The sequence below is a fragment of the Galleria mellonella genome, unplaced genomic scaffold (genome assembly GCF_026898425.1).
Source record: "Galleria mellonella isolate WM207_F2 unplaced genomic scaffold, CSIRO_AGI_GalMel_v1 utg184, whole genome shotgun sequence".
Lineage (NCBI taxonomy): Eukaryota > Metazoa > Arthropoda > Insecta > Lepidoptera > Pyralidae > Galleria > Galleria mellonella.
In genome coordinates this window covers 40352-68125 of record NW_026442025.1, presented here as the reverse complement: position 1 = coordinate 68125, position 27774 = coordinate 40352, and the positions used below count along the sequence as shown (strand labels likewise).

Below are 27774 nucleotides of genomic sequence, written 5' to 3'. Positions count from 1 at the left end.
TGATGAGGGGCTTACTACGGGTTTTCTCATTGAACCCATATTACTATAATCAGAAATAATATGCGTGAATGCAGAATACCATGCTAATGATTAAGGATTGTATTTGGTTTTCCTTATAAAGCTAAATTTCTTTTTTATAACATAAGGGGCAAATGAGCATCCAACTCACCTGATGGTAAGTAACTGTCGCCGCTCATAATCACCCGCAACACCAAAGGCGTTGCAGGTGTGATGCCGGTCTTTTAAAAATTAATATGCTCTTTTCTTGAAGGTTATGATGAAGAAAATACTACTGCTGGAAGTTGAATCCAAAGCGTGGTTGAATGTGAAAGTAAATGCCTTGAAAAATGAACGATGGTTAAATTAATAGTTTATCTTTAGGGGTCAGTTATTATCAGGTAACTGCTAATATAAATAATAAAAATTATATCCATAATAAAATAAAAGTTGCAGAAATTCTATGACGGAAATTACCATAACACTTCATATTATATGTATATGCAGCTTTAGAATTTAACTATCAAAAACAAAATCAATAAAACAATGGAAACGGTATAATTATAGTAGCATTTTGTATTAATTGTTAGCAACATTAAGATCAATTGACAGATACGTAACTATTTAACAATTAGTACCTACATATCTATCTAAATACATATCAATTTGACTGAAACGAAAATATTGTACTTTTTATTAATGTTTCGTTAATATGGTAGAGTAAGCGTACATTTTGTTTGAGCACATAATTGAATCTGTTCTGTGATAGTGTGGTGCGTAATGATGCGTCGCTTGAAGGGCGGACAGGGGCAGTGAAAGTCGGTGGAGTTGTGACCGTGATAGAATAGAACAGAGTGAGCGAGTGGGTGACGATGGGCGTGGGCCTGCAACCGCTCGAGTTTACCGAGTGCCTTGCGGACAGCCCGCAGTTCCGAGAGAACTTGCAGCGCCACGAGAAGGAGCTCGAACGCACCAGCCAACAGATCAAGAGGCTCATTAAGGAAGTTAAGGATGTCGTACAGGCGGCCAAACGTGAGTTCACTGCTCGAAAACTGTATTTTACTGGTTTTTATATTAATCTTTAGCATTAATATACTTATCTAATCCATTGAGTTTATCTTCAATCTTATGTAAACTTTTCACATCTGTATTAATTGAATGGTAATATAACTAGATGGTGTTGATGTATATTTTATAAAAACAAATATTTTGAACCTGAGCAAATTGGGGTCTATCCATTGATAAAGGGAATTTGGGAATTACAATAGGTACTAAGTATGTTATGAGAATATATCGGTCATATCAAGTTTTACAATGGAAAGAGAAGTTCTAATCATTTAAGTAGGTGCATTTGAAAAACTGCCAATATTTACATTACATATTTTTTAAAAACAATCAATTTAAATTATTTTTAGAGCACCCTCTTAAAGAATTATTTTAATAAACAATCAATGAGAGTTATAATTAGTAAATATTTACTTCAAAAAGCATTAAAGAACTTTAGATATGAACATGTTTAAGATTATTTTTCACAGAGGGTGTGGCCCTTTAAAGAAGGTGCATATGTAGTCAGAAATGTGTTTGCAAAGCTTCATTTACATCTTTGGGTGGGTACCGGTCAGTTCTATGGTGGGTCCATAATTTATTTCTTATAAGTTAAAGTTAGTAAATCATGTTGGCATGAATATACATATGTAACATCATATGAGAATAGATCTATATTTATTCTCATATATGGGTCATAGAACAATATTGTCAAATGAAAGTATTATTCCAGCTATTTTAACATGCTAATTTACATACATTTTATAACACTGTTTTCTAATCAGTAGAATGCAAAATGAATTACAGGTTATGAATTATTTTGTGTGTGGAAATAACCATTACATAAATTTTGAATTCATCATAGATACTATTTATTTATATTCACCTGTTGTACTTAAATTAGTACTTAAGTACATATATATACTTATTTAGTTATATATCCTAAATCATTAACAAAGACTAATGACCATGGATTGTTACCTTTTTAATGCTTTAACTTGTTTCCATTTGGAATCAACTATCCAATATTGCTTCAATTTAGATAGGAAAAGGATTTTAACTATGTAGAGTTATTTAACTTCATAGATTTTTTTTATGATACTCAAAATAGCTACCAATCTGACAGTCCACCTGATGGAAAGTGGTAACTGTCATCTATAGACATGGATAGCACCACATATTGTGATGCCATGGTACCCCTCATGCATTGCTATTTCTGAGGACTATGGTGTTGTACCTCCATACCCCACAATTCCAGTGTCGTATTCATTTCACAGTAAAGACATGAGAGAGTTAAAGGTACACATGTAGATGACTTTTGTACAAAGTCTCCCTCTGGTAACCAAAAAAAAGTTGATTTTGTCCAAGCCAACCTTCTTAAAAAGTTGTCCCCCTTTCCTTACTAAAAGAGGTAAAGAGTGATGACAGATGTTGTGGCATGCCATCAAAAGTGTCATCGACTATTGGTCATCTTAATATGTCATTCTTATATTGTGTTGCATTAGGGCAGTGTTTCTCAAAGTTTTCATCATGCGACCCCCTCAGTATGTGACAATATTTTGCAACCCCTTACCCTCCCCAGTTCCTATCTTGTATGTATTTTATTATATCCCAAATATTAAAACATTTTATTTCTTTTTTTCATAGTCAGGCATCCATTAAATACAATGAAATAATACATAATGAAGCACCTAAAACACCTATTGATTACATCTGAAACGCCCCTGTGGAAAATCAATATGACAATTGTAGAATTAAACAGCAAATTTAACTATGTTGTATCAAAAATATCTTGGACATTGCGAATTTGAGTATGTTTATATTCAATATCGTAACATCTTTTATAAATATTTAAGACAAAGGAAGTTATTCAACTATCCATTGGGATACAGGTTCGGCTTAGTTTGGTGGCTAATACATCTAACTAAATGTAATTTATATTCAATAAAGACAGTTTTTATTAAAAAAGAAAAAATATGCACACTATGACCTTTTACGACCCCCTTGTAGAGGTTTGGGGACCCCCTAGGTGGCTGCGACCCACACTTTGAAAAACACTGCATTAGGGTATTATCACTCTTTGAATGGAATGTTACATTTATATCTATCTTAGCACAAATGAATTATTAGGTGTCATTAATGATCATATGAATAATATGTTGTTTGTTATCTGAGTGCATGTACTCGTACTTGTACATAATACACTTGTATTGACAAATGCTAATAGGACTAATAACATTAGCATTTAGATAACTACACAAACATTAGGAAATGTTTAGGTAGTTGTTGCCTAAACTCACAATAATATTGATTGTACATGCAATTTCTAAATGCATCACTGCAATTGGTATGTGTGTCAATGACTTTCTTAATTAGTGCACATGCAACACTGGCACACTGGCGACGCTCACAACCCTGAGCACTAACACACCTGTGTGTCGGTATTGTAAATAGTTATTTTGTATTGGTTATCTACTTATTACATGGTCCAGTATCACTTATTGGCAGTTGGTATTTGTAGGTGTATCGCTACAGTTGCTTTGCATATACATGTGAATGTTTGAATGTATGTGGCTCACTTGTGAGATAAGTTTGAGTCACGACTTCCGTAACGGGTGTGAAGCTGACGGTGGCCAATAACAAAAGAGGCTGTGTTCATTAGCTTGCTGTTAACAGTACTGCGGAACCGCCTCGCCTACACTGCATGACACGGTGACACTGCTGCTCGACTATTGATTTAATATGGCTACAGGTGTAGGACGTATGGCTTGTGAAATAAATGCAGTCACGTGATCACAGGAAATAAATTAACCTTTAATATTAATTACCTTTTGTTTCTTGTTAATTATGTAGTTTTTTTTTATAGGCGAAAGAATTTTTAAAATCGGTTGAATAGTTTTTGAATTTGTCCGTTACAAACAAACAATCAAATCTTCCCTCTTCATAATATTAGCATAGATTAGCTTTGACCCAGTTGTCGCTGTCTACTCACTTATAATATTGATACAGAATATTGATTAATGAATGGAGATCGAGCTGTGTTACCTATTTGAAATTTATCTATTATATCGCAAATTTTATTCTTCTGCCATTACACAATTCTATAGTTTATTAAAATAGTTAGGACACAAAATGGGAGTACAGAGGGATGTTTGAGTGCGAGCCTGAACAAGGCGTGTGAGGCGTGCGCGATGGGCAACCGCGTCCTTGGAAGGCTCCATACATCGACGGCGATGTGATATGTAGCGTAGGGTTTTATTGTGTTGAGCTGATATGTGGGTGTGTGCGCGCAGGGCTGGGCGCGGCGCAGCTGGCGCTGGCGACGAGTATGGAGCAGTTCGAGTTCGCCTGCATCGGCGCCTCCATGACCGAGGACGAACGGGTCATCTCCAACTCGCTGCACCACTTCGCGCATCTCATACGCACCATCGAGGACGAGAGGGATCGCATGGTCAGTCATATAATTTACTACACGTATACAGTCACATATACGTGCGGACAGTCAAGGCCGTCCGTCCGCGTTTCCCCTTGCATTATGGAGGACGTCACATATTTAAGTTTACTCCACAGCCCCTAGATTTATGCAGAATTACGTTATGGAGTACGATGTGCTTTTTAACAATATTATATAATCATCACATCGGTTATTTTGATTTAATAAGCAGTTTACTGAATTGACTTTGATGAAATTTCTATGGAATCAATCTAAAAGTTTCAGACAAAAAAGAGACTTTGCAAATCGGTTTATAAGTGACGGAGTTCTGAGGAATTAAAAATACATCCGAATTGAGAATCTTTTAAAAAGTAGGTCGAAAAATAGTTTTGAACAACATGCAAGAGGGATAGTGCATCGTGTGCATGCAACACGTAACGAAGAGGTGTTCTCCTGCTTCTGATGCTACTTCCCCGCCTGCGAGCCCGTTGGCTGTCTGCCGCGACTGTGCAATCACGGCGTCGCGCGTCGATCCGTGAGCTTCGCGGCGTTTACTTACGGCACACATGTCGTATGTATACATACATACTAGGTAATACGTGGAGGTGCTATTATGTATTCAATGTCCGCGCGCCGCCGTGTACGTGTGTGTACACTCATTGACAACTACGAGTAGCCACAACCGCAGCGCTCTCTTGTCCTCCCTCCGTTACTCACCGCTCTTGTTCAATACATACTCTTACAATGGTCTCCACTTTGAATAGAAATGATACAACGGTTTGAATGGAAGCCGTATTCAAGTTGAACTTCTTTGTTGTCATTTGCAGCAATTTGTTCGCATGTATGTGTTTACTCACTATTAGTTACTCACATGGGGACTTCACCACTCTAATTTCTGTTGAAGCTCCCTAAGTTTCCCCTCGTTTGGAAGACGAGAAGATTCCGGTTAGTTTTGTATACAGTCTCAGTTATTAAGTGTCAGCTTAAGTAAAATAAATACATTCAATGTCCGGTGTTTAAGCTTGAAATTATAGTGTTCAGAGCTTATATTATTTTGTTGATATAATTATATGGCGTGATTATGGTCACTTCAGCAAGAAGGAAAATTTAAACTCTGTCAATCTAAAAGAATATTACACATAAGTACTTTATCGTATTTATTGGTGCCATATGACGTATATATTATCATAGATAAAGGAAAAATAATCAGCAAATTCATTGCACTAATAACAAGGTCATCTAGTTTGATTAGCTTAGCAGCTAACTTATAAGGCAAGTCATCGGACACGACAAACATAATAAGAACTACATTCTTAATTGTCTAAGCCTTAATTTTTAATAATAATGTACAGGCAGACATAGGGAGAAGACATAGATCAAGGAATAAGACAAAGCGTTGTTGCAATCATAATATCGTAGAAAAGCAACCCACTGTTCTGGTGAACAACTTGATGATTGTATGTCTTGTGGGGAAAGTGGCAGAGTAGTACAGACTTCGGGACGTTCTTTGGGGATACTGAAACACTGATACTTTGTCACGCGCCATGCAGTGCATGTTTAGGATAGCAGAGCAGAGCGTGCGTGCGCGAGATGTCCATATGCGTTTCGTAGCGAGCTGACATACTAGGCATTCATTGAATGTATAGAATGAAGAATGGCTGGAATAGAATGAATTGCGTTATTATGCAGAAGAATTTTTTAGCTAGATATTAATTTGGGTCAAGAAGCTGCATAGTTGTTTCCACGCTGTTACATGTTAGCAAGCATATATTGAGGAGTGCATGCGTCGGAGGAGGCCGAGATCGAGTTATCAGGATTATATATGTACTGTATGATACAGATATAAATAAGTGAGGACGTGTGGATGTGGATAAGGATAAAAGCCTTTGGTATTTGGTATTCTGCCTGTACAGTAAGTGATGAAATAAAAAAAGACGATTTTTTCCTTTTTCGAATGATATGTTAGTTTTTAGTAAACGATATATAAAACATTTTGGGTACCATATTCGGTATTGGGTACCATACGTCATAGTTAAAACGTGGCTACGCAACTCTTCCAATGCGTGCCAGACTTGCTCAGGGCCGGTTTGTTTACGTAGGTACGCACACCCTGTTCTTCCGGCACGAGTACAACACAAAGCAGGTAGGTATACATATAATGTGACGTTAGTCACCGACGCGGCGCGGCGTCCTTACGACAATGGCCGTTTAGTTATGTTACATTCGCGACCTTCACAACCACTTTCTCGCATCGTATCGATCGACCTGGCCACCGGCCGGCCGGCCACCACTGAGTGACCACTTTTACTTGTGCGGCGCACGTCGCGCGCACGAGCTGGTATGCATCTCGGGTCGCCGCCTCACGAATGCTAATTAATTATGACGGATTGAGTTGCCTGACACACGTAACTGGCGATGGAGCGCCGTGTCTGTTTGGAACGCGCCTTGAAATGGTTCGACTTGAATGAAAGAGCGCGTGTCATTGGGCGGCGACAGTTGGCATGTATGTAATGTACTCGTACCATACATACGGTTATTTATCAGCTATTGTTTGTACACACCAAGAGCATGCATACGAAACTTTACTTATCATTTATCAGAATCGATCCCACAAGCAGGACATAGGGTATGAGTTATGAGCTGTCTGTGTTCTATTTGCAGTGGTTACGATAACCATGTTTGCAGTACACGCAAGTACCGGTCAGTCGCAATACATGTGTACATTCAAATTATCATTCCACTAGCTGTTCCCGCCACTTCATTTACGAGACGAAGAGAAAAGGCATGCCTAAGTACCTCTCTAGGTGTGCCAAATTTTACAACAATTGGTTGAATCGTTAAAGCGCCAAGAGTAAAGAAACAAACAAACATTCGCTTCCAGTGTTGGTAGGGACTAATTCTTATGGATGTCTAACAACGCTCCGTTGTTTGTTAGTCTGAGTAATACGCAAGTACCTGCACAACTTAATACGATGAGTAGCGACCAATTGTGTAGTGGAGTTAACTCAATTATGATTAAGCTGTTAACCAGTTTATCATGACACCGAGCAAAAACGAATATAATTTGCATGCAGCCATTGTGGCTGTGCGCCGGTGAGGCAATATAAAGCCAAAATATGACTGTATGTACATATATTTTGGAAATCGCATTGTCGCTGTTAATACAATAGATAATTAAATAATAATGCACTACTGCCGGCAATCAGTGTATTGTAAACTATGTAATTCTCTGCACTAGCGTATAATATAATATAATATAATATAACGGTGTAACTACGAGTAGTTCTGCAGGAACCTCGTTCATTAGTTATCCCGCGGGAGAGCGGCATCAAATAAATACTAATGGACACATCACTCAGCGTTATCTAGTCCCAAACTAGGTAGAGCTTGCACTATGGGCGTTCAGTGGGCAATCTGAGCGACATATTTAAATATTTTGACATTTTTGTTTTTCATACCTATTATACATAAAAAGCACACAGACAAATATAATCATGAATACAAATGTTGGTATTGTACGGCGAGCGGGCCCGCCCGTGTTCACACACACATGGTGAATTACTCGTGTAAATGTCAAATTTTACTTCTTCCAATCCAGTCAATACAACTTGTACCAATTTTAAACAGAATGTTTGTACCGTTTTAGTATTGGTTATTACATTTCATTGTACCTATATTAAAATATGTTGTAATGAGCTATCGTCTGGCCGCTGTGACTCAACGCTTTATCTTTGTTTTGTACGTGTACACTGTGTGTTGCACCTTCTGTGTAATAACATGTGTCCCATCCATGCGGATCCACCCACTTCAGGTTGTAAATAACCAATAAACATCAGTTTTACACGAGTACTTTCTACTTTCCTCGACTTAACGGTCCGTCCCATGTCTTGTCTGGAGTGGCGACTCTAGCTTTCCAGTTCTGAAGCAAGCCAACTGGTATATAACTAAGTTGGTGTTTTTACTTGTTCTAGACGTGGGTAACTCAACGATTTTTTTGCCTAGTTAACTCAGTAACTCAAGCGCACTTCACTGCGCCGACTCATTACTCAAAATATGATTACATGTATAGTTTATTTTTGACATGTGCTAAAACTAAGCAATGAAAAATAAAACAGAATTTCCTTAAAATTAGTAAATTCTATCGATGTACTATATTTTCTTAAATGCGCCAAAAATAAATGTCAAAAAAGTCCTCCGTTGCTTTAATTCTACTTTGCTTTTCCTTAAACTCATTAATTCATTTTAGCGCATTTATATACTATTAAAAGAGTCCCCACAAGTCAACCCACGAGTCCAAAAAATTACTCTAATTCCCTCAAGCTTATTTCACTTTCCACAACACTGCGCTGTGCACCAAGTCATTTTGAAGAAGTGAGTCGACACATCCAGCACAGGGAGGTGGGTTGTTGCAATTACGCGCCGCAGTAGAGTTTTATCCATGTCTAACCTACGATAACCATATTTCTAGATTTTTTACTACTAAAATCTGGCTGCAATGTCGTGCCATGCTATCATATGTCAGTACATAACAGCTAATGTCAGTGTCGCCGTCGTTGTGTTACAGTTGGGGCGCGCTCACGAGCAGATCATCCAGCCGCTGGAGCGCTTTCGGAAAGAGCACATCGGCGCAGTTAAGGTACGTCCCAGTACGGTAGCGGCCTGCTACATTACACGCTCAGTACGATGACGCGGAACAAAGCACCAACACCGAGCGACGGTGTCGCTAATTCAACAACTATTTAGCACATTAACCTGCTGTACATAAGTCAATGAGTATTTGTACTGAATTTATTATCTTTTTACTAAAACAGTAATGCCAATCAAATTTTTAGTCTTGTGTAGTCCTCGGTGCGTTCTCTTCATCGGTGGAAAAAATATAATAGAAATTTTAAAGATTTATTAAAAATATGGCTAAGAATTCACGTTAGATAGATAGATGTGTAATTTATTCGCATTACTTACGGTACACAAATAACAACAGACGTAGATAGACATGCGCAGTGAAAAGAGATAAATGTTTGTGACTTTACATTTTTACTGGGTGATAATGGAATGGTAACACCGTTTGCGCTGTCGGTATACGCTGACGCGGCACCAGTGATGGATGGGGGGTGAGGATGAAGGCAGGTCCGTTGGCCCATTGTAATGATTTTAACAAGAATTAACCACGATGGTTTTCAGGGGGATCCACGTGGAGGTTAACCTGTTAGGGTACATTATTAGCAAAGTTAGAGGCATTTGACGTCAATTACGGTTGTGGTGATGATCAGATTGGATATCCGCACATTTCAGCGGGCACGTTGGAATCCTGTGTCAGAGGCGGACAATTCATAAGCAGTGCAGCGAACAGTGTTATATATATTAAAAATAATAATAGGTACTACTGTGTTACTGTGCTCACGTACTGGTTCAACGCTGTAGTGCGTCGCTATGAACAGTGCGCGCGCTCGCTACGGCTGCAGTGGAGGCGAGTGGACTCCGCACTGCGACCGCACGACGCCGCGCCCGCTGTAGGTATACAAACAAACAAACCGGTGCGCCCGCGTCGCCCGCCGCGCCCGCGTCGCCCGCCTCGATCACGTAACACAGTTAATTACACTTTCGCTATCATCAAAACTGTACGATTATAAAATAAGAACCGGTCAGTGCGAGCCGGATCAAACGTCTCTAATTAATATATGCATAGATTTAATTTTTTGAAATGTCAATTTATGTTGTTTTATTGTAAAAGATTATGTCGGCAGAATTTGACAGATAAATGTTACCTACATTATAATTAATCAAATCAAGAGTATTAAAAAACACATGCATTTATTTATTATATCATATCATTTAGTTATCACAGTATTAAATTTTATCTTATGGCCATTTAGTTGTTACAATCGGTTAAAGTTTTTAATAACACTTTATACCTATTTATTTAAACTTAATTTTTCCGTTTTATACTCTTTAATAATTATATATATTTTAATTATTTAAGTCATGTTTTAAGTCGATAGCATTTGTGTTTGGTTATATAGTATAAGAAAGGTTCTTTTTTAAATCTTCACGACGGACCCGTAATTATGGATAAAAAAATATATATATATTCCAGAAATTGTTTGCTTAGATCCCCTGGTTTGGCCGCTTTTGAATCAAAATAATATTTTGATCACTAACTATAAGAGTAGGTCGCTTATGCACAACGTGAATTATACTTACAAGTCAATATAAAATTTGACGAGACCTTGTCTTTACATTATCTATTGTTCCGTGATACGTACGCTGCTGAGTTAAATAAGTATTGAACGTCATTGACGTCGCGTCGCTCGGTACTCGTAGCGAACATTCGCGGCGATGTTCGTTGCGATAATATTATTCACACGTCAGTACATTAATATGTTTATCATTGGGGGGTTTTGCCAGTAGTTGCCACGTTTGATATGCGGGTTGGCAACCGCTGTTGGGTCTTTTAAGATATTTTAAGAGGGACGCAGCTGCCCATCCCTCGAACATAAATTAATCATAACCAGTGCGTGTTGCCAGTGATGACTTATGGAACCGAAACATGCTCCTACATGATTGCCCGTATGCAAAAGTTCAAGTTACTCAGCGGGCTATGGAGAGGGCCACGCTCGGAGTCTCTTTGCGTGATAGAATCCGAATTTAGGATATCCTCAAACCAAAATAACCGATATATCCTGAAGGATAAGCAAGCTGAAGTGGTAATGGGCTGGTCACATAGCTCAAAGAACCAACAATCATGCTACTACTTGTCAATGACACCATATATTGTAAATATCTGGAACACCGAGCTTGGTACAAATAAACAGATTAGCGAACATGTTAACTTTTAATATCGGCGGGTGGCGATTGGATTGACTTCCCGCACGCACTGCAACTTCAGTCGTGGCAGTCGAGTAGCTTTTTGATAGCTCGATGCACCGACTGTTCCCACTCCGCCGTTGCAACGCGTCAAACGTGTTGTTGCATCGAAGCAATCGATATACTCACTATTTTTTATGCAATTTAGAATGGAGAGCAAATAGACGGCCCACCTGATGGAAAATGGTAGCCGAAAGAGTCGATTTGGAGCGAACTACGAGAGCATTCTATCTGTTCTGTATCTATTTGTACCGTGTTATTCATAAAAATTGTCAACATTTTATAAGCCCTCTATAACAAGGAAATGACGTGATTATAAAAATCTTTATTCATAAATGCACTGTAATTGTGCAATAATTGTTCAATAGAGACGTCACATGTAGATGCTCTATAAACCTATTTTAAGGCGAAAACGTCAAATATTCCCAACCAGGTCGTGGTGCTGAATTCCAGGTGTATTTATCACGATGGGCTGATTGACCTGCCTTTTCAATCTCACCTGTCGTCCCTCACTGGTGCCCCGCCAGCGTATACCGTTAGCGCAGGCGGGGCCACAATTCCATTGTCAACGTTCAAAAAATCTCATAAGTCTATTTTAACTATTGAACGGTTTTGTCTTTTTCTTTTGTACTAAATTCTTAGTTTGAAAGAAAGTGACAAAACAGTGTAATAGTTAAAATACGTTCGTAGGAGGTTTTAGTTTTTAGTGGGTGAGTCACAAAGTCGCATATTGCTTGAGAAGATCTCTAGGGCTCGATTGTATCTTCACTTAACCATACATTCTATCATTTTTAAAGGTTCAAAATTTTACACGAATCGCCAGCCGTGGTACCAGTTATGGTATGAAAATTAAAATTAGATTCCAACTTTTGGTTGATGTGCCTTTTTTCGCACTATCTCGGCATATAACAAAGTTTCACATATTTGGCTTCATTCAAATTGTGCAGTGTATTTTTTTTTTTTGCCTTGGTGTCCTTCAAGATGTGATAGAGAGAGAACAAGTTCTGTACATAGTTCCAACTTTATTCAATTATGAACATTAAAATGGGTCGACAAACTGTGTCGCTCGGCGTAGCTATATTGTTATAACAATAACGCAATTTATTTGTACTCATTCACCACACGAAATGTTGACTAACGCCTGACCTTTGGTTGGCTGGTCTAGTCTGGTGAGACGTGCTTCAGTCTGACACGGCCGTCACCGTTCGTCCTTGTTACTCACGGTTTAAGCAATATATATATATATATAAATATATATATATATATTAAGATTAAACAGGACGTATAATTATGTAATCATACTTTTATATACATAATGAATATACAAAGATTCTATTACTGGAAGACAGAGAGAGAGAGAGTTATCAAGCTTTACGTTCGTTTCTGCACATCTGTATTATTAGGGGAACTCGTCTTTCTATTGAGGGTCTGGATAAGATCTGAATCTGTCGTAATGTGATAACGGATCAAATGAAGGCAACTTATATAACGTTGGTACTAGATCTTGAAACAATCTCATTCATTTATCTGCAATACGATTGTAAATTGTAATGTGATATTAATCATTTTGCTACGGACGACTGTCCGTGCGTACTTCGTGTCAATAAATTGCCGCTATTGAGCTGCTGCACTGATAAGATAATATTATGAATGACATTACACGCGTACACAGGTGCGTTGATGCGTACGCCGCGCCGCACAGACTAACACGGCACCTTGTTGTCCGCAGGAGGGCAAGAAGAAGTTCGACAAGAAGACGGCCAAGTTTTGTCAGAGCCAGGAGCGGACACTGTCTCTCTCCACTAAGAAACAAGAGAATGTCTTCCAAGAGGTCAGTATATTATTTGAGGCAAATTAATCGTCAGGCATAACAAATCACTCTTGTTTTTCTATTATTAGAGTATTGTAGACTCGCGCCAGAGACAGGATACTTTCTATTCCGATAAGAAAAAAAACAACCGGTCAAGTGTGAGTTTGACTCACTCGCCGAGGGTTCCGTGGAGATGATGAAATAAAATTACCTTGCATTTCTTGTACGAAATAGGCATCTAGTAGTTGTTATTATTGATACTGTAATTCGTAATTTTTTATTTTCGGCCATTATTTGGGTTGTAAACTGGACCGCATAATTGAATTTGTTTTTTTAAGGTTGATATTTTCGCAAGAACGATCCTAGTTAAAGGCATAGATTTATTTTCCTCTAATATTTTTTTATCTATACTAATCTATATTATTAGATACGCATACGATTACGAAATGTCAAAATCGGACCAGAATTGGTGATGTAATCACGTAAACATATTGGCAATTTGAAAGAGAATTGAGAGTCTCCTTCATTTGGTGATCGTTTACCAATTACACGTGATTTAATTGTTTGACATACAATGAATATAAAGTTGTACAGTTATAAAATATTACATTGGTTGTCACGCGGCGGTGCGCGGCGGTGCGGCGTGGTGCGGTGCAGGCGGACGCGGCCATGGACATGGCGGAGCGCGACTTCTGCCGCGCGTCCCTCGAGTACGTGTTCCAGCTGCAGGCGGTGCAGGAGCGCAAGAAGTTCGAGCTGGTGGAGACGCTGCTCGGCTTCGTGTTCGGCTGGTGGACCTTCCACCACACCGCGCACGACGTGCACGCCGACGCAGAGCCGCGCGTGCGCGACCTGCAGCTGCGCATACAGCGGGTAACGACACCTGCGCACACACACGCACACACATACAGTTATAGTGGTTAACAGTCTTGACATGACAGTCCATTGAAATGACATGGCATAACATAAAATGAAATCGCTACAATAAAAAGAATTGTGTTGTTCGTCTTACTTTTAAATGACTAATTTGTGCAACATGTCATGTCAAGATTTTTTATGTATGAAAATCATAGTGTATTACGTACTGCTAATACAAAATAGATAAATTAAGAATTTTTTAATACGTCTTGAAGGTTCTGGGTTGACATTCTAATATGGGATTAACCGACGACATGGTGAAAATAGCAGCAGACCGCTGAGTGAATACTGTAAATAATGTACGATATATTATAGTAACCATCGATCATAATGAGTTCCTGTTGGAAAATGTGAAGTTAACACCGTACGTGTGGTCCGCCAGGGGGCGCGGCGCGGCGGCCACTGCCGACGAGATGGAGCTCGCCACCCGTAGGTCTCTGTCGCTTACGATATAATCATGTTGGGTTCTTTGCTCCTTATACTTAACGTTTTTTTCGCTTCTGGATGCCAAAGTAACTGAATTGTCTACAAGTAATACATTTTTATTCCCAATTTTTATATGTAGGTTCGACTTTGATGCATCTTTCCGATTCTGTTATACTTAGCCACTCACTAGGACGATAGACCCGAGATCACCGCTTGTAGTTTTAAACATAGGATTTTTGCCTAAACCATTAACTTGGAATTGTTTAGTTTTGGCTGCAATTAAAACATTCCGTATCCATACTCGTACACCATGTTTGTTTTGTTTTGGTAACATACATTCCTAATGCATAGTGTGAATGTGTGACGATAACACTGTTTCTGCGGAGTCCTAACGAGACGGCATGCATGGTGTGAATGCGGCCCCTGAGTGAGTGTGCGTGTGTGTGCGTGTGCGTGTGTGAGTGCCGCGTGCTGCAGCTGTGTCGGTGACGCGCGCGGTCGGTTGCAGACGCGGACCAACTTCGAGGAGACCAGCAAGCAGACCGAGTCGCTCATGAAGAAGATGATGGAGGCGCGACAGGTGAGCGTCACTCTTATATTTCGTCGCACGTCCAACACACTGCCGGTTGCCTTCCCACACACATTAATATTGATATTTTTTTAAATTATGTATTTAGACAGTATACCCATCATTCTTTGATAACTGAATATTAACATTGCTGAATATGCTTCTAAATAAAATAAATAAATAAATATAACATAATGCAATATGCCCGATTATTACTACTGAGAGTAATCGTGTCGTGTCGTGTCGTATAGAACAAAGAGGAGGAAGCCGGAGACGAAGGCGGCGGCGTCTCGCGCGCCGGCTACCTGTTTCTCATGGAGAAGAGTGAGTACCATTCACACAGTCACTGTCGCCGTAAACCACAAGCTTTGTTGAAATAACCACAGGAACACATTCCAAATTAAATTATTCACAAATGGAAATATTTATTTAAACTATTTATGATTTGCGATTTACTGGTCATTAGATGACCGCTCGAGTCAATTATTAGTTTATTTACATTTTCTTTAAATGTTGTGCATACCGAGTATACATCTGTTTTTACCCGCTCACATTCAGAGCAGTGCCGCCGCCACCGTCGGCGCTGCATTATCTGGTCTACTGCTGCAACGACCAATCGCAGGAGCCGCACGTTGATCACAGCTTCATTTTTTTTTACAACTTAGAATGGTAAACAAGCTGACGGTCCACCTGACAAAAAGTAGTAACCGTCGCCTATAGACATGAGCAGTACCATGGACCATGTGTTACCATTCCGGAGGACTTAGGTGTTATTCCTCTGTACTTTGTAAATTCATTTCCATATCCCACCCTTCGAACCTAAGCACAGCCATGCAAACACAACTGCTTTTCTTTGCTTTCTGCTGGTTACTTTCAGATTAGTACCATGAAATTTTTATCATAATCGTGTAGTAGTACTTAGAATGACAAACACCCTGACAGTCAACCTCATGTAAAATGGTAATGGTTGCCTATAGACAAAAGATCATACTGTGTTGCCCATGATACTACCCTTCATGTGTTGCCATTCCTGAGGATTATGGTGTATATGATGTATCCTGTAATTTCATTGCCATAAGGGTGGACCATTCAAACAGAAATACAACCATACAAACACAACTACTTCGCGACAGAAATACGAATGAGACAGAGGTACTTATCCATGCAGACTACTTTTGTACAGTCTCCCTCTCCGAGTTTAGTTTTTAAATCAAAATTACTGGTCTTGCCACGATTGAAGGCGATCTTTCTTTTTTTTTATATAATATATTGGTGTGTATATAAATTAACATGTGTTTCGCTCGTTTGTGTGTTCGCCGGCGATGGCTGTCCGCTCGCCCAGAGGCGTTCGGCACGACCACCTGGAGCAAGCAGTACTGCACGTACGAGAAGGACTCGCGGTTGCTGTCGCTCACGCCCTACAACCAGATCAACGTCAAAACGGTACCTGCGCCCTCTTATTACTTGCATAAAACATATGTCTCCTGCGTACGTGTCCCACAGTAGTGCGGCGTGTGTGGAACGAAACGCACTGTTCCTTAACAGTACGGTGGTGGTGTTACTTCTTAATTTGATGATGGAATAACAAGGAGGAATGTGTCACACCATGCATGCAGATACTGAGAACATGCCCCTAGCATTGTATATTATATGAAAATATTTTACATTAAACAGAATATATCCTTTATATTATACAACATACAACGTGATCCGGTACTTATGATTTAATATTATATTTAATTTGGACATGGCTATCCTGCAGCGAGTTTAGTGAAGCCAGAGATAAGATTTAAATAGAAACGCGTTCTTTAATGAGTCATTGAGCATGTGTAGTGTTTTAAGGCTTTGCAAAAGGTGTGTATTGTCAGCTCGTATTAAATACATTGGAAGAGAAGAAAATTTATAGTAAAATTGATCTGCGCAATGTCCTAATAGACACTTTTTGCTTCCTCAAAACAAAAGCAGGTACACAAATTTGTTGGTAGCAGCTATATATTTATTTGAATTTGTTTGTGTTTGGAAGCGAGCGGCTGCATGGTTTGATTTAGTACTGACTTAATTTAGCTTTTTAAAAGACTGCTGATATTAACATTGAATTAAATTTGCACTCGTCGCTCTTCGCATATGCGGCTCGGTGTCGTTGTCCACTTCACAAGCTCCTCACGGTGCAGGTGGGCCCGAGCGAGACGCTGTGCGTGTGCGGCGCGCGCGAGTGCAGCGACGGCGCCGTCGAGCGCCGCTTCTGCTGGGAGGTACGGCCGCGCCGCTGCGCCCGCGCACTCGGCCGCGCGTGACCTTACGTTTGTTTACAAGTTGCTTTGACGTCGACGTAGTATATACATATGCGTGGTCGGCGGTACTCGTGGGAGAAACGGGGCCGTATGAACGTGTAGTTTCGCCAGGCGCTGCCGGCGGAGCGCGAGCGCGCGGCGCTGACGCTGCAGGCGCCGAGCGAGCGCGAGCGCGGCGCGTGGCTGCGCGCGGTGGAGGGCGGCGCGCCGGCCGCGGCCGCGCTGGCCGGCGCGCCGCCGCCCGGCTGCGCGCTCGACGCCGCCGGCTTCGCGTTCGTGCGCGCGCTGGCCGCCGCCGTGGAGGCGCGCGGGCTGGCCGAGCCGGGGCTGTACCGCGTGGCCGGCGTGGCGTCGCGCGTGGCGCGGCTGCTGGCGCACGCGCCGCGCCGGCCGCCCGCCGCGCTGCGCGACCCGCTGGCCTGGGACACCGCCACGCTCACCTCCGCGCTCAAGGCCTACCTGCGCGCGCTGCCCGACCCGCTGCTCACGCGCGCCCTGCACGCGCAGTTCATCGCCGCCGCCAAGTGCGAGAGCCGCGCCGACCGCGTCGCCGCCGTGCAGCGGCTCGTGCGCGCGCTGCCGCCGCTCAACCACGACATGCTGCGGCTCGTGCTCGCCCACCTGCGCAAGTACGTACACCCGGCACGGTACCGTAACCGCGGTACCGTCACTAGGTCGGCAATACCAACGAAACACCTCGACGCCGATTGAAAATCTATCTACTTCTCTATGATATTTAATGCGTTAAACGAGCTGATCGCCCCCAATGCTAGATGAAATAACCATCGGCTATAAACATAGATGCCCATAGCACTCCTTGTGCGTTGTCGTTCCTGAAGACCTAGATGTTGTATCTCCGTACCATACCACATAATTCCAGTGCCATATGTCAGTGCTATTTCTAATGTTAATATACTGCCGTTGTGAGGTTTAATTTGTCCATGATATTTAAATGTATTTTATTTCGTATATAAACGACACGCATATCGTTGCGAGCGCCGTGTCTGTGAACACGTTAAAAATCGGAATTGAAAATGGAATTACTATCAAGTTGGATTACACGTTGCACGCCGCACATGCCTATAATCACATACACGTTAGATCACCAGCAAGAAAATTTATCCACCCGGCCATAACCGCCGCTCTTAGTATACGTCTGTAGTTTGTTAACATCTGCTTATTATGACGAGTCACTATTGTAACAATCTGCGTTTACACCCAACTTGGTAAATTTTCTTGCTCTTGTGAACGTGGAGAGCGTATGAGTGCGCGTGCGCGTGCGTTCGTGCGTGTGTGCGTGCGTGCGTGGGTTGTGACCGGTGTGTGTATATGTGTGTGCGCGCGGTGCAGCGTGGCGGCCAAGAGCGACAAGAACCTGATGACGATCTCGAACCTGGCCGTGTGCTTCGGGCCGACGCTGCTGCGCGCCGAGCGCGAGACCGTCGCCTCCATCCTCGAGCTCAAGTTCTACAACGTGCTCGTCGAGACGCTTCTCGAGCACTACCACGACATCTTCGGCGACTCGCCGCCGCCCTCCGCAGCCCTCGCCGCCGCCGACGCCGACGACGCACCTCCACCGCCGCCGCCGCCGCCCGCGCCCGCGCACAACGGCATACTCAGGTCAGTGCTCTTGTTATTTTTTAATATATGAAAGTGGAATAGTAGTAGGTACGCGTTAGCGGCCCGTCGTGACAAATCCATCAGGAATACAATAGTTTCCAGGACTGCCGCGTACAGGACGAGCCAACAGGGTTAATTGCCAGTCATAGGACCACTCATTCTATACTATACTATATTGTAAAGAAAAAAATCCTGACACATTGATTTATCAATGCACTGCTAAATACTAAAGTTAAAATTAATAAATTTTGATAGTAGATTCCTTTTATAACCTACGCAAATAATAAGGAAGGATTCTCGAAATTCAACTCCTAGCGTTGTCAAAGTAGGGCTGTACATTTATACGAGAAAGTATATTTTTAAACTGACTTTCTTGAAAGTAATCATATAGTTCTTATTAGAAACTTAATTTCAGTATTTCTCAGAATTCATCCGCTAATTGTGTTGAATCCCTCTAAATAAGGGATTATGTTGTTTTCGACCACGAGAAATTCTCATTCTGTTTGCCTCCAAATGGCTACCTACGCTCTTGTTCAGTGCCATTGCCTCGTAGATTGTGAACTCGACGTGCGTTACCCGTGCGGTGACCGATGTGTCCTCGTCTTACTGGTGGCATTTTATTATCAATAACAACATTTATATTATGTATGTACATCGTAGACATTATGGCGTATAATAAAGAGATAATTATAATGGTTGGCGTGTTGTTTGTTGACGCCGAGCCCACGATCAAAACGGGGAAACGTCGTCTACAAAGTAATGTTGAACTTATCAACTGCTGGCTGAACAACCAACGTGAACGTCAATCTGGCAAAGTTTTGTCAATATATTGACGATCTCATATGTCACAATCTTCTGTCCTTATTATCTTACTCGCTTTTCATATTATGATATTTAAAAAATACTGTTTGATTTTTTAAATATTCTTCTATAGTCCTAGTTTTGACAATAACGAACACAAAAAAAATATATAATTTTTGCGTGTTTTTATTACGCAAAAACTCTTTTATTTAGAAATAATTTTAAATACGTTAAGAAACGTCGTGTGCGTAATTATACAGAACACTATTAAAAATGAAACAAGTCGGCTAATTGTCGAATTAGCAGACTCTTTTTATATTAATAAAAGATTGAGCAGTTTTTAATGCTCGATGCTCTGTCTATATAATCTAAGATTATTAAATACGACAAACAGTTCTTACAAATTAAGCGTTTTCACGTTCAATGTATTTTTTTTTTATTGCGGAGCAAAGTGATTGTTATTTTTAGCAATTAAATACGTAGGTTGTAATGTTGGTCGATAATCATCTTCATAATATCAGCATCTATAACAGCATGCGACGACGGTTCGAGCATGGGGAAGGAATGTCAGATGAAAGGAAAGGTTGACAAAACTGATATACAGTGCGATAGAGGATTAATACCGGGAGAGACTTAAACTAACCTGTTATGATCATAGGACGTACCTTGAAATGTTTTCCGAAATTTTGAGACCGAACGAAACAAAAAATTGATATTAAAGTTACGTAATTTCATCATTCATTACCAGAGGGAGTCTTTGAATAAAAGTCGATTGCTTGGGCACCTCTGTCCTATTCGTGTTGCAACCGTGAAGCAATTGTGTTTGCATGGCTGTGTTTCGGTTTGAAGGGTGGGATATGGCGCGAATTTACTGGGTACAGGGGAATAACACCTGAGTCCTTAGGAATGGCAACGCATGGGGGGTATCATGGGCGAAACAGTATACTCTGTTATGTCCACGGTACTGCTCATGTCTATAGGCGACGGTTATCACTTTCCATCAGGTGGGCCGTCAGCTTGTTTGTCATTCTATGTTGTATAAAAAAAGTAATACGTTTAAAAATATTACAGAATGTTAAAATATCGTCCCTTTGGATTTAAATGGTCGGATTTATGACGAACGAAATGTTCTTTCGGCTTCATTTACTGGCACGATTCCGTTATGAACAAAAATACGAAAATGAGTCAGAAAATTTACAATTACGTTTCATGGTAGACCACCGATAGTCCGTGTTCTATACGAATGTGAGAGAGGAGTTACAGAGTCCCTGGAAACGTATATGAAAGAATGTCCCGCTTGCAATTTGGCGAGGAGATAGATTGTAGTGTCGTAGTATGTTTTTTAAGGGATTACAGAAATGTTCTGTTGTAAATAAAGTAATTATCGTTTTACCAATCACTAAAGGTTTTAAAAAACAAAACCTAATTACGATGTAAATATTATTATGAAGATACGGATTCGCACACCTACGGCCAAACGTCTACGTAGATAGTACATACGAGCCTACATAAATAAACATTAAATACACTGAAGACGGCTAGACCGGTTTGCATATTTTTATTTAATATTCATCATGGTCCGATTATAAGGTTTCAGTGGAAAGTAAATAATAATTCGTTATATAGAGAGGACATCTGTCAGATCAGCTAGTGTGAAATGTTTGCAAAAGTTTATATTCCTAACATTGTACACGTGAAAACTTGGTAGTTCGTTGCTCAACCGCAACTGAATACATTTATTTTGTATGGATATTCGACGCATTGACAAGTCAGTTAGCAAGCACAATGGAAAAAAGTAGGAACAGATTGTCAGCGACGGAGCGCGTATGTATGGCCGGTCACCGGTGCACGAGTCACAAGACAAGTCGTATTACTTACGACTGCTTCCGTATTAATTTTATAAGTCCACCGAGCGCCCGTTATACAAATAAACGAATACATTTGGTATCGCGCTCAGTCAGGTCAGGATGGGCTCCGTCGAGCGGGGCTCTATTGTGCGGGGAACGTTTTGTAAAGGGATCCACAATACAATCAGCGCGCATCGAGAGGAGGCGGGCGGCGGCCGCTCGCCAGCTGTTGATGCAAAAACCTGAACAAAAAATGCTAAGAAGCCTCGCGCACGTTATCTGTACCGCTCCGAGTGCGTCGCTCGCACTACCTCTATATTATTATATTCGGTTTACCTTGCAGGTAAATAGTGTGCGTTTAACAAACTGTATCGTCTGGGCGCTAAAGATAAACATTTAAATTTATATATCGATCCAATATACTGATATCCGCTGTACGAAAAAGGTTTTTGATTTGAAAGATTTATAAAAGAATATACCTACATATATAATATTACCTTATTACCCGCTACTTGGCGCGTGTGGATATCCGAAGTAGGATTACCAATGGAATACGCCACTACTAAATGACGTATCAACATGAAACATACACCTGATTTGCAGTTATATAACTGTGAAAACCGCATCTAATGTGTTATAGTAGTTTTTGCGTGATGCCGGAACAAACATACAGACAGACAAATTTTTTAAAAATTATTATTTATATATCTATTAGTCTTATTAACTCCTCATTTTATTATATTTTTGTTAATTACTTCCCATGTATAGACATTATTTATCTACAGTTTTATTACGTCAGTAATAATTAATATTGCAAAAATGATAAATTTTTGTAATAAAAAAAAAATATTTTCATAAGACTGGAATAATTAGCGACATTTACTGTTAGGCAACCAAGGTGTAAGACAACTGTAGGTGTGCGCATACAGAGACACTACATATCCACAGACAACAAGGATCCAGTGCAAACGAAGCTGCTGAGACCCTCCCGGCCTTGACATTTGTTATTTCCTCTGTATGTGAGTATATAATTGGTACATCTAGAAATACGGACTCGAATATTTGACTCTTTATTGCACCTAATATATTAAACAAATATACACAATGCCAATAGAAAATGTAATGTTGAAAAGACAATCTTATCAATGAAATTAAATAAGTGGGCCCTTGTGAATAGTTGTGTTCACAAGTAGTTACGACAAGTGTTATTGCAATGAAGTGCTTACCGAACTGTACTCTGTGCACATGTTATTGAGCTATTATTATGGTTGTATGCAATAGTCGCACTGTAATAGTAGAGAGTCTGCCGACCAAGTTTGGCTGAAACACTACATTACATTACGAACAAATCGAAACATCCCATTTATTTATTTGTGTGGTACATAAACAGATTACAAGCAAAACTTTTAACAACAGAATACAGAATACGTTGATTTTTAATACAAAAAGAATGTTAATGAATGATAAAAACTACATACAAAATAAGGACCAAACACAAAACAATCGACTTATCGTTATAAACTATTTGAACTATTCAATCGATCAATTGATTGTCGGTTTGCACTACTGTGGGACATCAGCAAACTGCGTTTTGGTCGGCTCAATTATTCGTTTGTTTACATTATCATTAAATTATAATAAAGCTGACCATAGCTATTTATATTCATATTTACTACTAATTCTTGGCCGCGTCTTTTCTCGCGTGTGGTATTATGTAATAAATTTCTCTTCCACTGTTAAAATAAAGAAATGCCATACAAAATTTTAAACTCCGTTTTACCCCCTTAGGGCTTGAATTTTTAAAATTTGTTTCTTATTGTTCACCTACGCTATATAAAGGACCTATATGCAAAATTTAAAGATTCAGCGTTCAGCAGTTTGGGCTGTGCCTTAATATATGGGTCAGTCAGTCAGTCACTCGGCATTCTCTTTTATATATATACATGAGTATGGTGCGCGGATACGGTCATTGGCCATCGAGCATACATATAATGCACACATGAGTGCATCGGTAGAAGCCCTGCAGGGCGCAGCTCGGAGATAAGAATGTGACAGCTGCGCGTGCGCAGCGCACGGAATTCACACCTGCCGCCGCCGCCGGCTCGCTCCTCCTCGCGACGCATCTGGGTTTCTACTGCACAAAGCCAATTCATCGTGTTTGCGTATACATAGTCTTTGGTTTGATTATCGATCAGGCAAATTTGAAACGAACTAGTCTACAGGAGCTCGAACCTAAATGTCGTGAGGCAGGGCTCAGTTGGTTGTTGTCGATCTGGTTTCTCATAATAGAAACAGTATATTCTAATTGGAGGTGCAAACGATTTATATATTTATTTTATTAATTGCAACTAGTGATGTTGTGTGACTAGTGTTTGATTACGGTCTAACATACGGGCGATGTATATAATAAATGTCATTCAACTTCGTCCAACTCTTTGTAACATTTTTTAAAAAATTTTTGGTTTATAATATTAGTAGAATCTATATATATCTAATAGTTTAATATATAGCACACAATACTTTTTCTAGAGGATATTTTTTGTGGTGGGTAGAGGTGTTAAAGAAACTCGAAGAGAGTCAAGCGCGATCATTCGACGCACACGCAAAGTCGTTTCACTTCATGTCTACGGTGCGCTTGTAAAATACATAATATACATATAAATTATTAATATTTTAATTATATTGTGCATTACTAAAAGAACTCTAATTGTTCTCGTAGTAAAGTGGTAATTCAGAATGGAGATCGTCTCAATTTCTCAAGCGCGAAATATAATTTTATATCAATTGCTAGTTATTCATTGTTAGATGTAAGCGTTACATTAACGATCAGTCGAGCTTGTTTAAACTAAAATTAAGGAAATTTATTAGAGGGGTAGTGTACTATAGAGTGTAATGAAGGGTGTAAGGTGCGGGATTGATGCGCGGCCTGGATGGAGGTGGGCGGACGCGGTACGGCCCGAGCCAGGTGGCGGCCGTGGCGGTGGTGGCGGCGGCGGCAGGTGCGTGGCCCACGTGTGCGGCACCTGCCGCCGGCCGCCAATCACGCCGCATCCCGCGCCTATATACAGCGCGAGCGCGGCCGCCGCTCATTCACTCGCTCACTCGCACAGTGCGCGGCCGCCGGTCCGCGGCCCGTTCGCAACTCACGACGCCGGTGCACGGTGACTGCGAACAGTGTGTCGTTATATTCAGTTCAGTGCGGAATGATTATCTGCCTGTCGGGATTTGTGATCGCCGGGTCGGTATATTTACTGATCATATTCAATATATTGTATAGCAGTTTAATTGTGCGCTATTTATTTAATTACAAAACATAATCAGTTGTGTTGTGTAGTATCGGCAGGCCGGTAGTTGTAGCCAGTTTGTTTTATCATATTATCTACTCGTCAAGTTGAAATCAGTTTTTTATTTTATTTTAATAAGTGTTAGATTATATAGACAGAGCATCGAGCCTCAAAAACAGCTTAACTTTATGTCAGTTAATTGTCAGAATCGTTTTTTTCATTAGTGTTTTATATACTTACGCAGACAATGTACCTTGACGTATTTATATTTAATTATTTAATAAATAAAATGAATTGTTACAAAATTTAAAATGTCTAAAAATTCTAAGACCAAATAAATATAGAACTCAATAAAGAATCACCCATAACTATTTGTCATGCTAAATTGTATAAAAAAGTTGAGACACTCTTCTCACAGCATTTGTATGGAGACACTATGTATGGTATATAATGTAAGCGTCCACTGTATTGTCGTAACTGAAGTGTGCGTATTTCATTTCACAGTGCGTCGCCGACGTCGCTGCCCGCGGCGGCTCGTAATGACATAGTGAGTACATATACCTTGTTACAAATATTTATTACATACTTAATGACACTTATTACAATATTTTTAATCTCATGTACATTTTGTATTTTTTTTTTTTTTGCTTGTGTTTCTATGTATCTGTTTGTTATAACTTTTCTATGTTTTATTCCCTTAAATCTACAAATTTTGATCAAATTGAAATCGATTATTTTGATTTATCATTAACTGATAAAAATAAATAATGAGGTACTTTAAATGTTTTATTTTATACCAGATCGAAGTGACTAAATAATTTTGTATTACATATTTATAATTATGTGTGTTGTTTACATAAATAACATTATATATAATATTCAACAATGATTAATTCCGTGACGGGCCCGCCGTGCCTCTTTTAGCGACGTCGATATTTTTACAGCACCGTTACACCGTTACAGCAGCATGTCGCACGTGTTGCAAATGAAAATAACAATATGCGGCTACATGAACAATACTTGGTTTCAGACCGTGGGCGTGGGCGTGGGCGTGGGTGTGGGTGTGGGCGTGGGCGTGGGCGTGGGCGTGGGGTGCGAGCGGCTGGCGGCGGGCGGCGCGGGCCGGTACGCGGCGCACCAGCACCAGCTGCTGCAGCAGTTCGCCGCGCCCGCGCTGCGTGCCGGTCAGTACGGCTGAACACCGCGCACTCTGTCACCACCAGTCAACTCCTCCCCCTGGAAAATAGTCCTCATCAATTCCGTGGCAGTTGCCTTATGAGTACATTGTTACCGATGGAGACCTCCACTACTGCCAGTAGTGTTGAAACTACTCAACAGATTCGCCCTCCTTTATAATAATTCCATCTACGTGTCGTACTCGAGCACCGACGGTTCCGTACAAATTTAATTTATAAAAAAAGTGATAAGGGTTCCATCCTTCTATTCGAGGTACGGAATCCTAAAAGTATAAAGTCAAGAACAGTATTTAATTGATTGGTTCGGTGACGCCAGAGATTGCACTGATGCGCTACAAGTCGATGTCGATGTTTGTTCAGTAACTTGCAATAATTTTCTTCGTGGCTGGCGTGTCGCTTGTCGCCCGCAACACCGCACGCGTGCATGCAGGTAGTGGGGAAACCAATTAAATAGATTGCTTCTTGTTAATGTAGCAACATGAAACATTCTTGTTGCTACATTAACAAATTGCTACATAACTGGTTCTTCAAAAGGGAGGTAAAGAGGTTTCTTCAGGGTCGGCAACGCGCGCGTAATACCTCTGGTATTGCAAGCGTTCATAGGCTACGGTAACCGCTTACCATCATGTGGGCCGTATGCTTGTTTGCCACCTCAGTGGTATAAAAAAAATACACTATATTTTAAGTTAGACCTTCAAGAGGAATACAACTACGAAAATCGCATCCAAGTTGGTGTAGTCCTTTTTGCGTGATACCGGAACATACGTACAGAGAGACAAAATAAAAAAAAATGTTTTTGCATATATTGAGGTTATTAAATTTTCTTTGATAATTCTCTCACGTATAGATATCATCCATTTACAATTGAATCATATCTGTACAATGATTTACTTCGATATCGCTACAACGGACAATCAACTTGCAGGCGTGGGTCGGTCCAGCAGTAGCTCGGCGGAGTCCGTGTCCAGCCACAGCGCGTCCCCGCCGCCCGGCGCGCACGCCGCGCACGCCGGCCACGCCGGCCACGCTGGACACGCCGGACACGCCGGACACGCCGGACACCCGCCGCACCCCGGACACGCCGGACACCCGCTGCACGGCTCCACTACGCTGCTCGCGCGCACCCCGCTCTATAGGCACTCGTAAGTATGCCGGTCCCGGTTTTATTTAAACTGAAGCTCGTAATAGAGGCTGGTACACATAGAGAAAGTGAAATAGTGAAAGCATGTTTGTATAAGTAAGGAGCGCGACCGCACCGGTCGGCGTCCATGGCGTCGCTACCTGACGTACACGTGCACGCACGACGTTGCAGGCGGGTGCGCACGCTGTACGCGTGCCTGGGCGAGTCGGAGGGCGAGCTGTCGTTCGAGCCGAACCAGATCATCACCAACGTGGCGGCGTCCGGCGAGCCGGGCTGGCTGCGCGGCACGCTCAACGGCAAGACCGGCCTCGTGCCCGAGAACTACATCGAGCCGCTGCCCTGAGCCGCCCCGAGCCGCCCCTCTAGTATTATGTTGTTGATTATTTTGTACGCGTTTGTATATTTTGTACATTGTAAATAAGAGTTTGTTGAACGTTCTATTTATATTATATTTTATGTTGTGAGTTTTGTACCAAATATAATGTATTATCCACCCGTGGATTCTAGTTATAAAGAGTAATTTAAACTGAATAA

At 40.8% G+C, this 27774-nt stretch overlaps 1 protein-coding gene across 3 annotated transcripts; it reads left to right on the top strand.

Annotated features, from left to right (window-relative positions):
- The first annotated feature begins 606 nt into the window (after positions 1-606).
- On the top strand, positions 607-27774 carry LOC113512212 (rho GTPase-activating protein Graf). Of its 3 annotated transcripts, none has more exons than XM_052893894.1 (15): positions 608-1029; positions 4335-4492; positions 9039-9110; positions 13068-13169; positions 13806-14021; positions 15001-15072; positions 15312-15384; positions 16403-16503; positions 17232-17312; positions 17463-17980; positions 18702-18971; positions 25408-25450; positions 25934-26087; positions 27025-27241; positions 27412-27774. In XM_052893894.1, exons 1-15 carry the CDS (start codon positions 870-872, stop codon positions 27581-27583), a joined length of 2409 nt encoding a protein of 802 aa, XP_052749854.1. In that variant the 5' UTR covers positions 608-869; the 3' UTR covers positions 27584-27774. The 3 variants fall into 3 exon arrangements, with proteins under 3 accessions (XP_052749855.1, XP_052749854.1, XP_052749853.1); XM_052893893.1 differs by having other exon boundaries at positions 17217-17312; XM_052893895.1 differs by lacking the exon at positions 9039-9110 and having other exon boundaries at positions 607-1029; positions 17217-17312.

Coding starts and splice junctions, on each gene's coding strand:
- LOC113512212 (XM_052893893.1), top strand. CDS start 870: ATGGGCGTGGGCCTGCAACCGCTCGAGTTTACCGAGTGCCTTGCGGAC. Junction 14,022..15,000: donor TGCAGCTGCGCATACAGCGG/GTAACGACACCT, acceptor GGTCGGTTGCAG/ACGCGGACCAACTTCGAGGA. Junction 25,451..25,933: donor CGGCGGCTCGTAATGACATA/GTGAGTACATAT, acceptor ACTTGGTTTCAG/ACCGTGGGCGTGGGCGTGGG.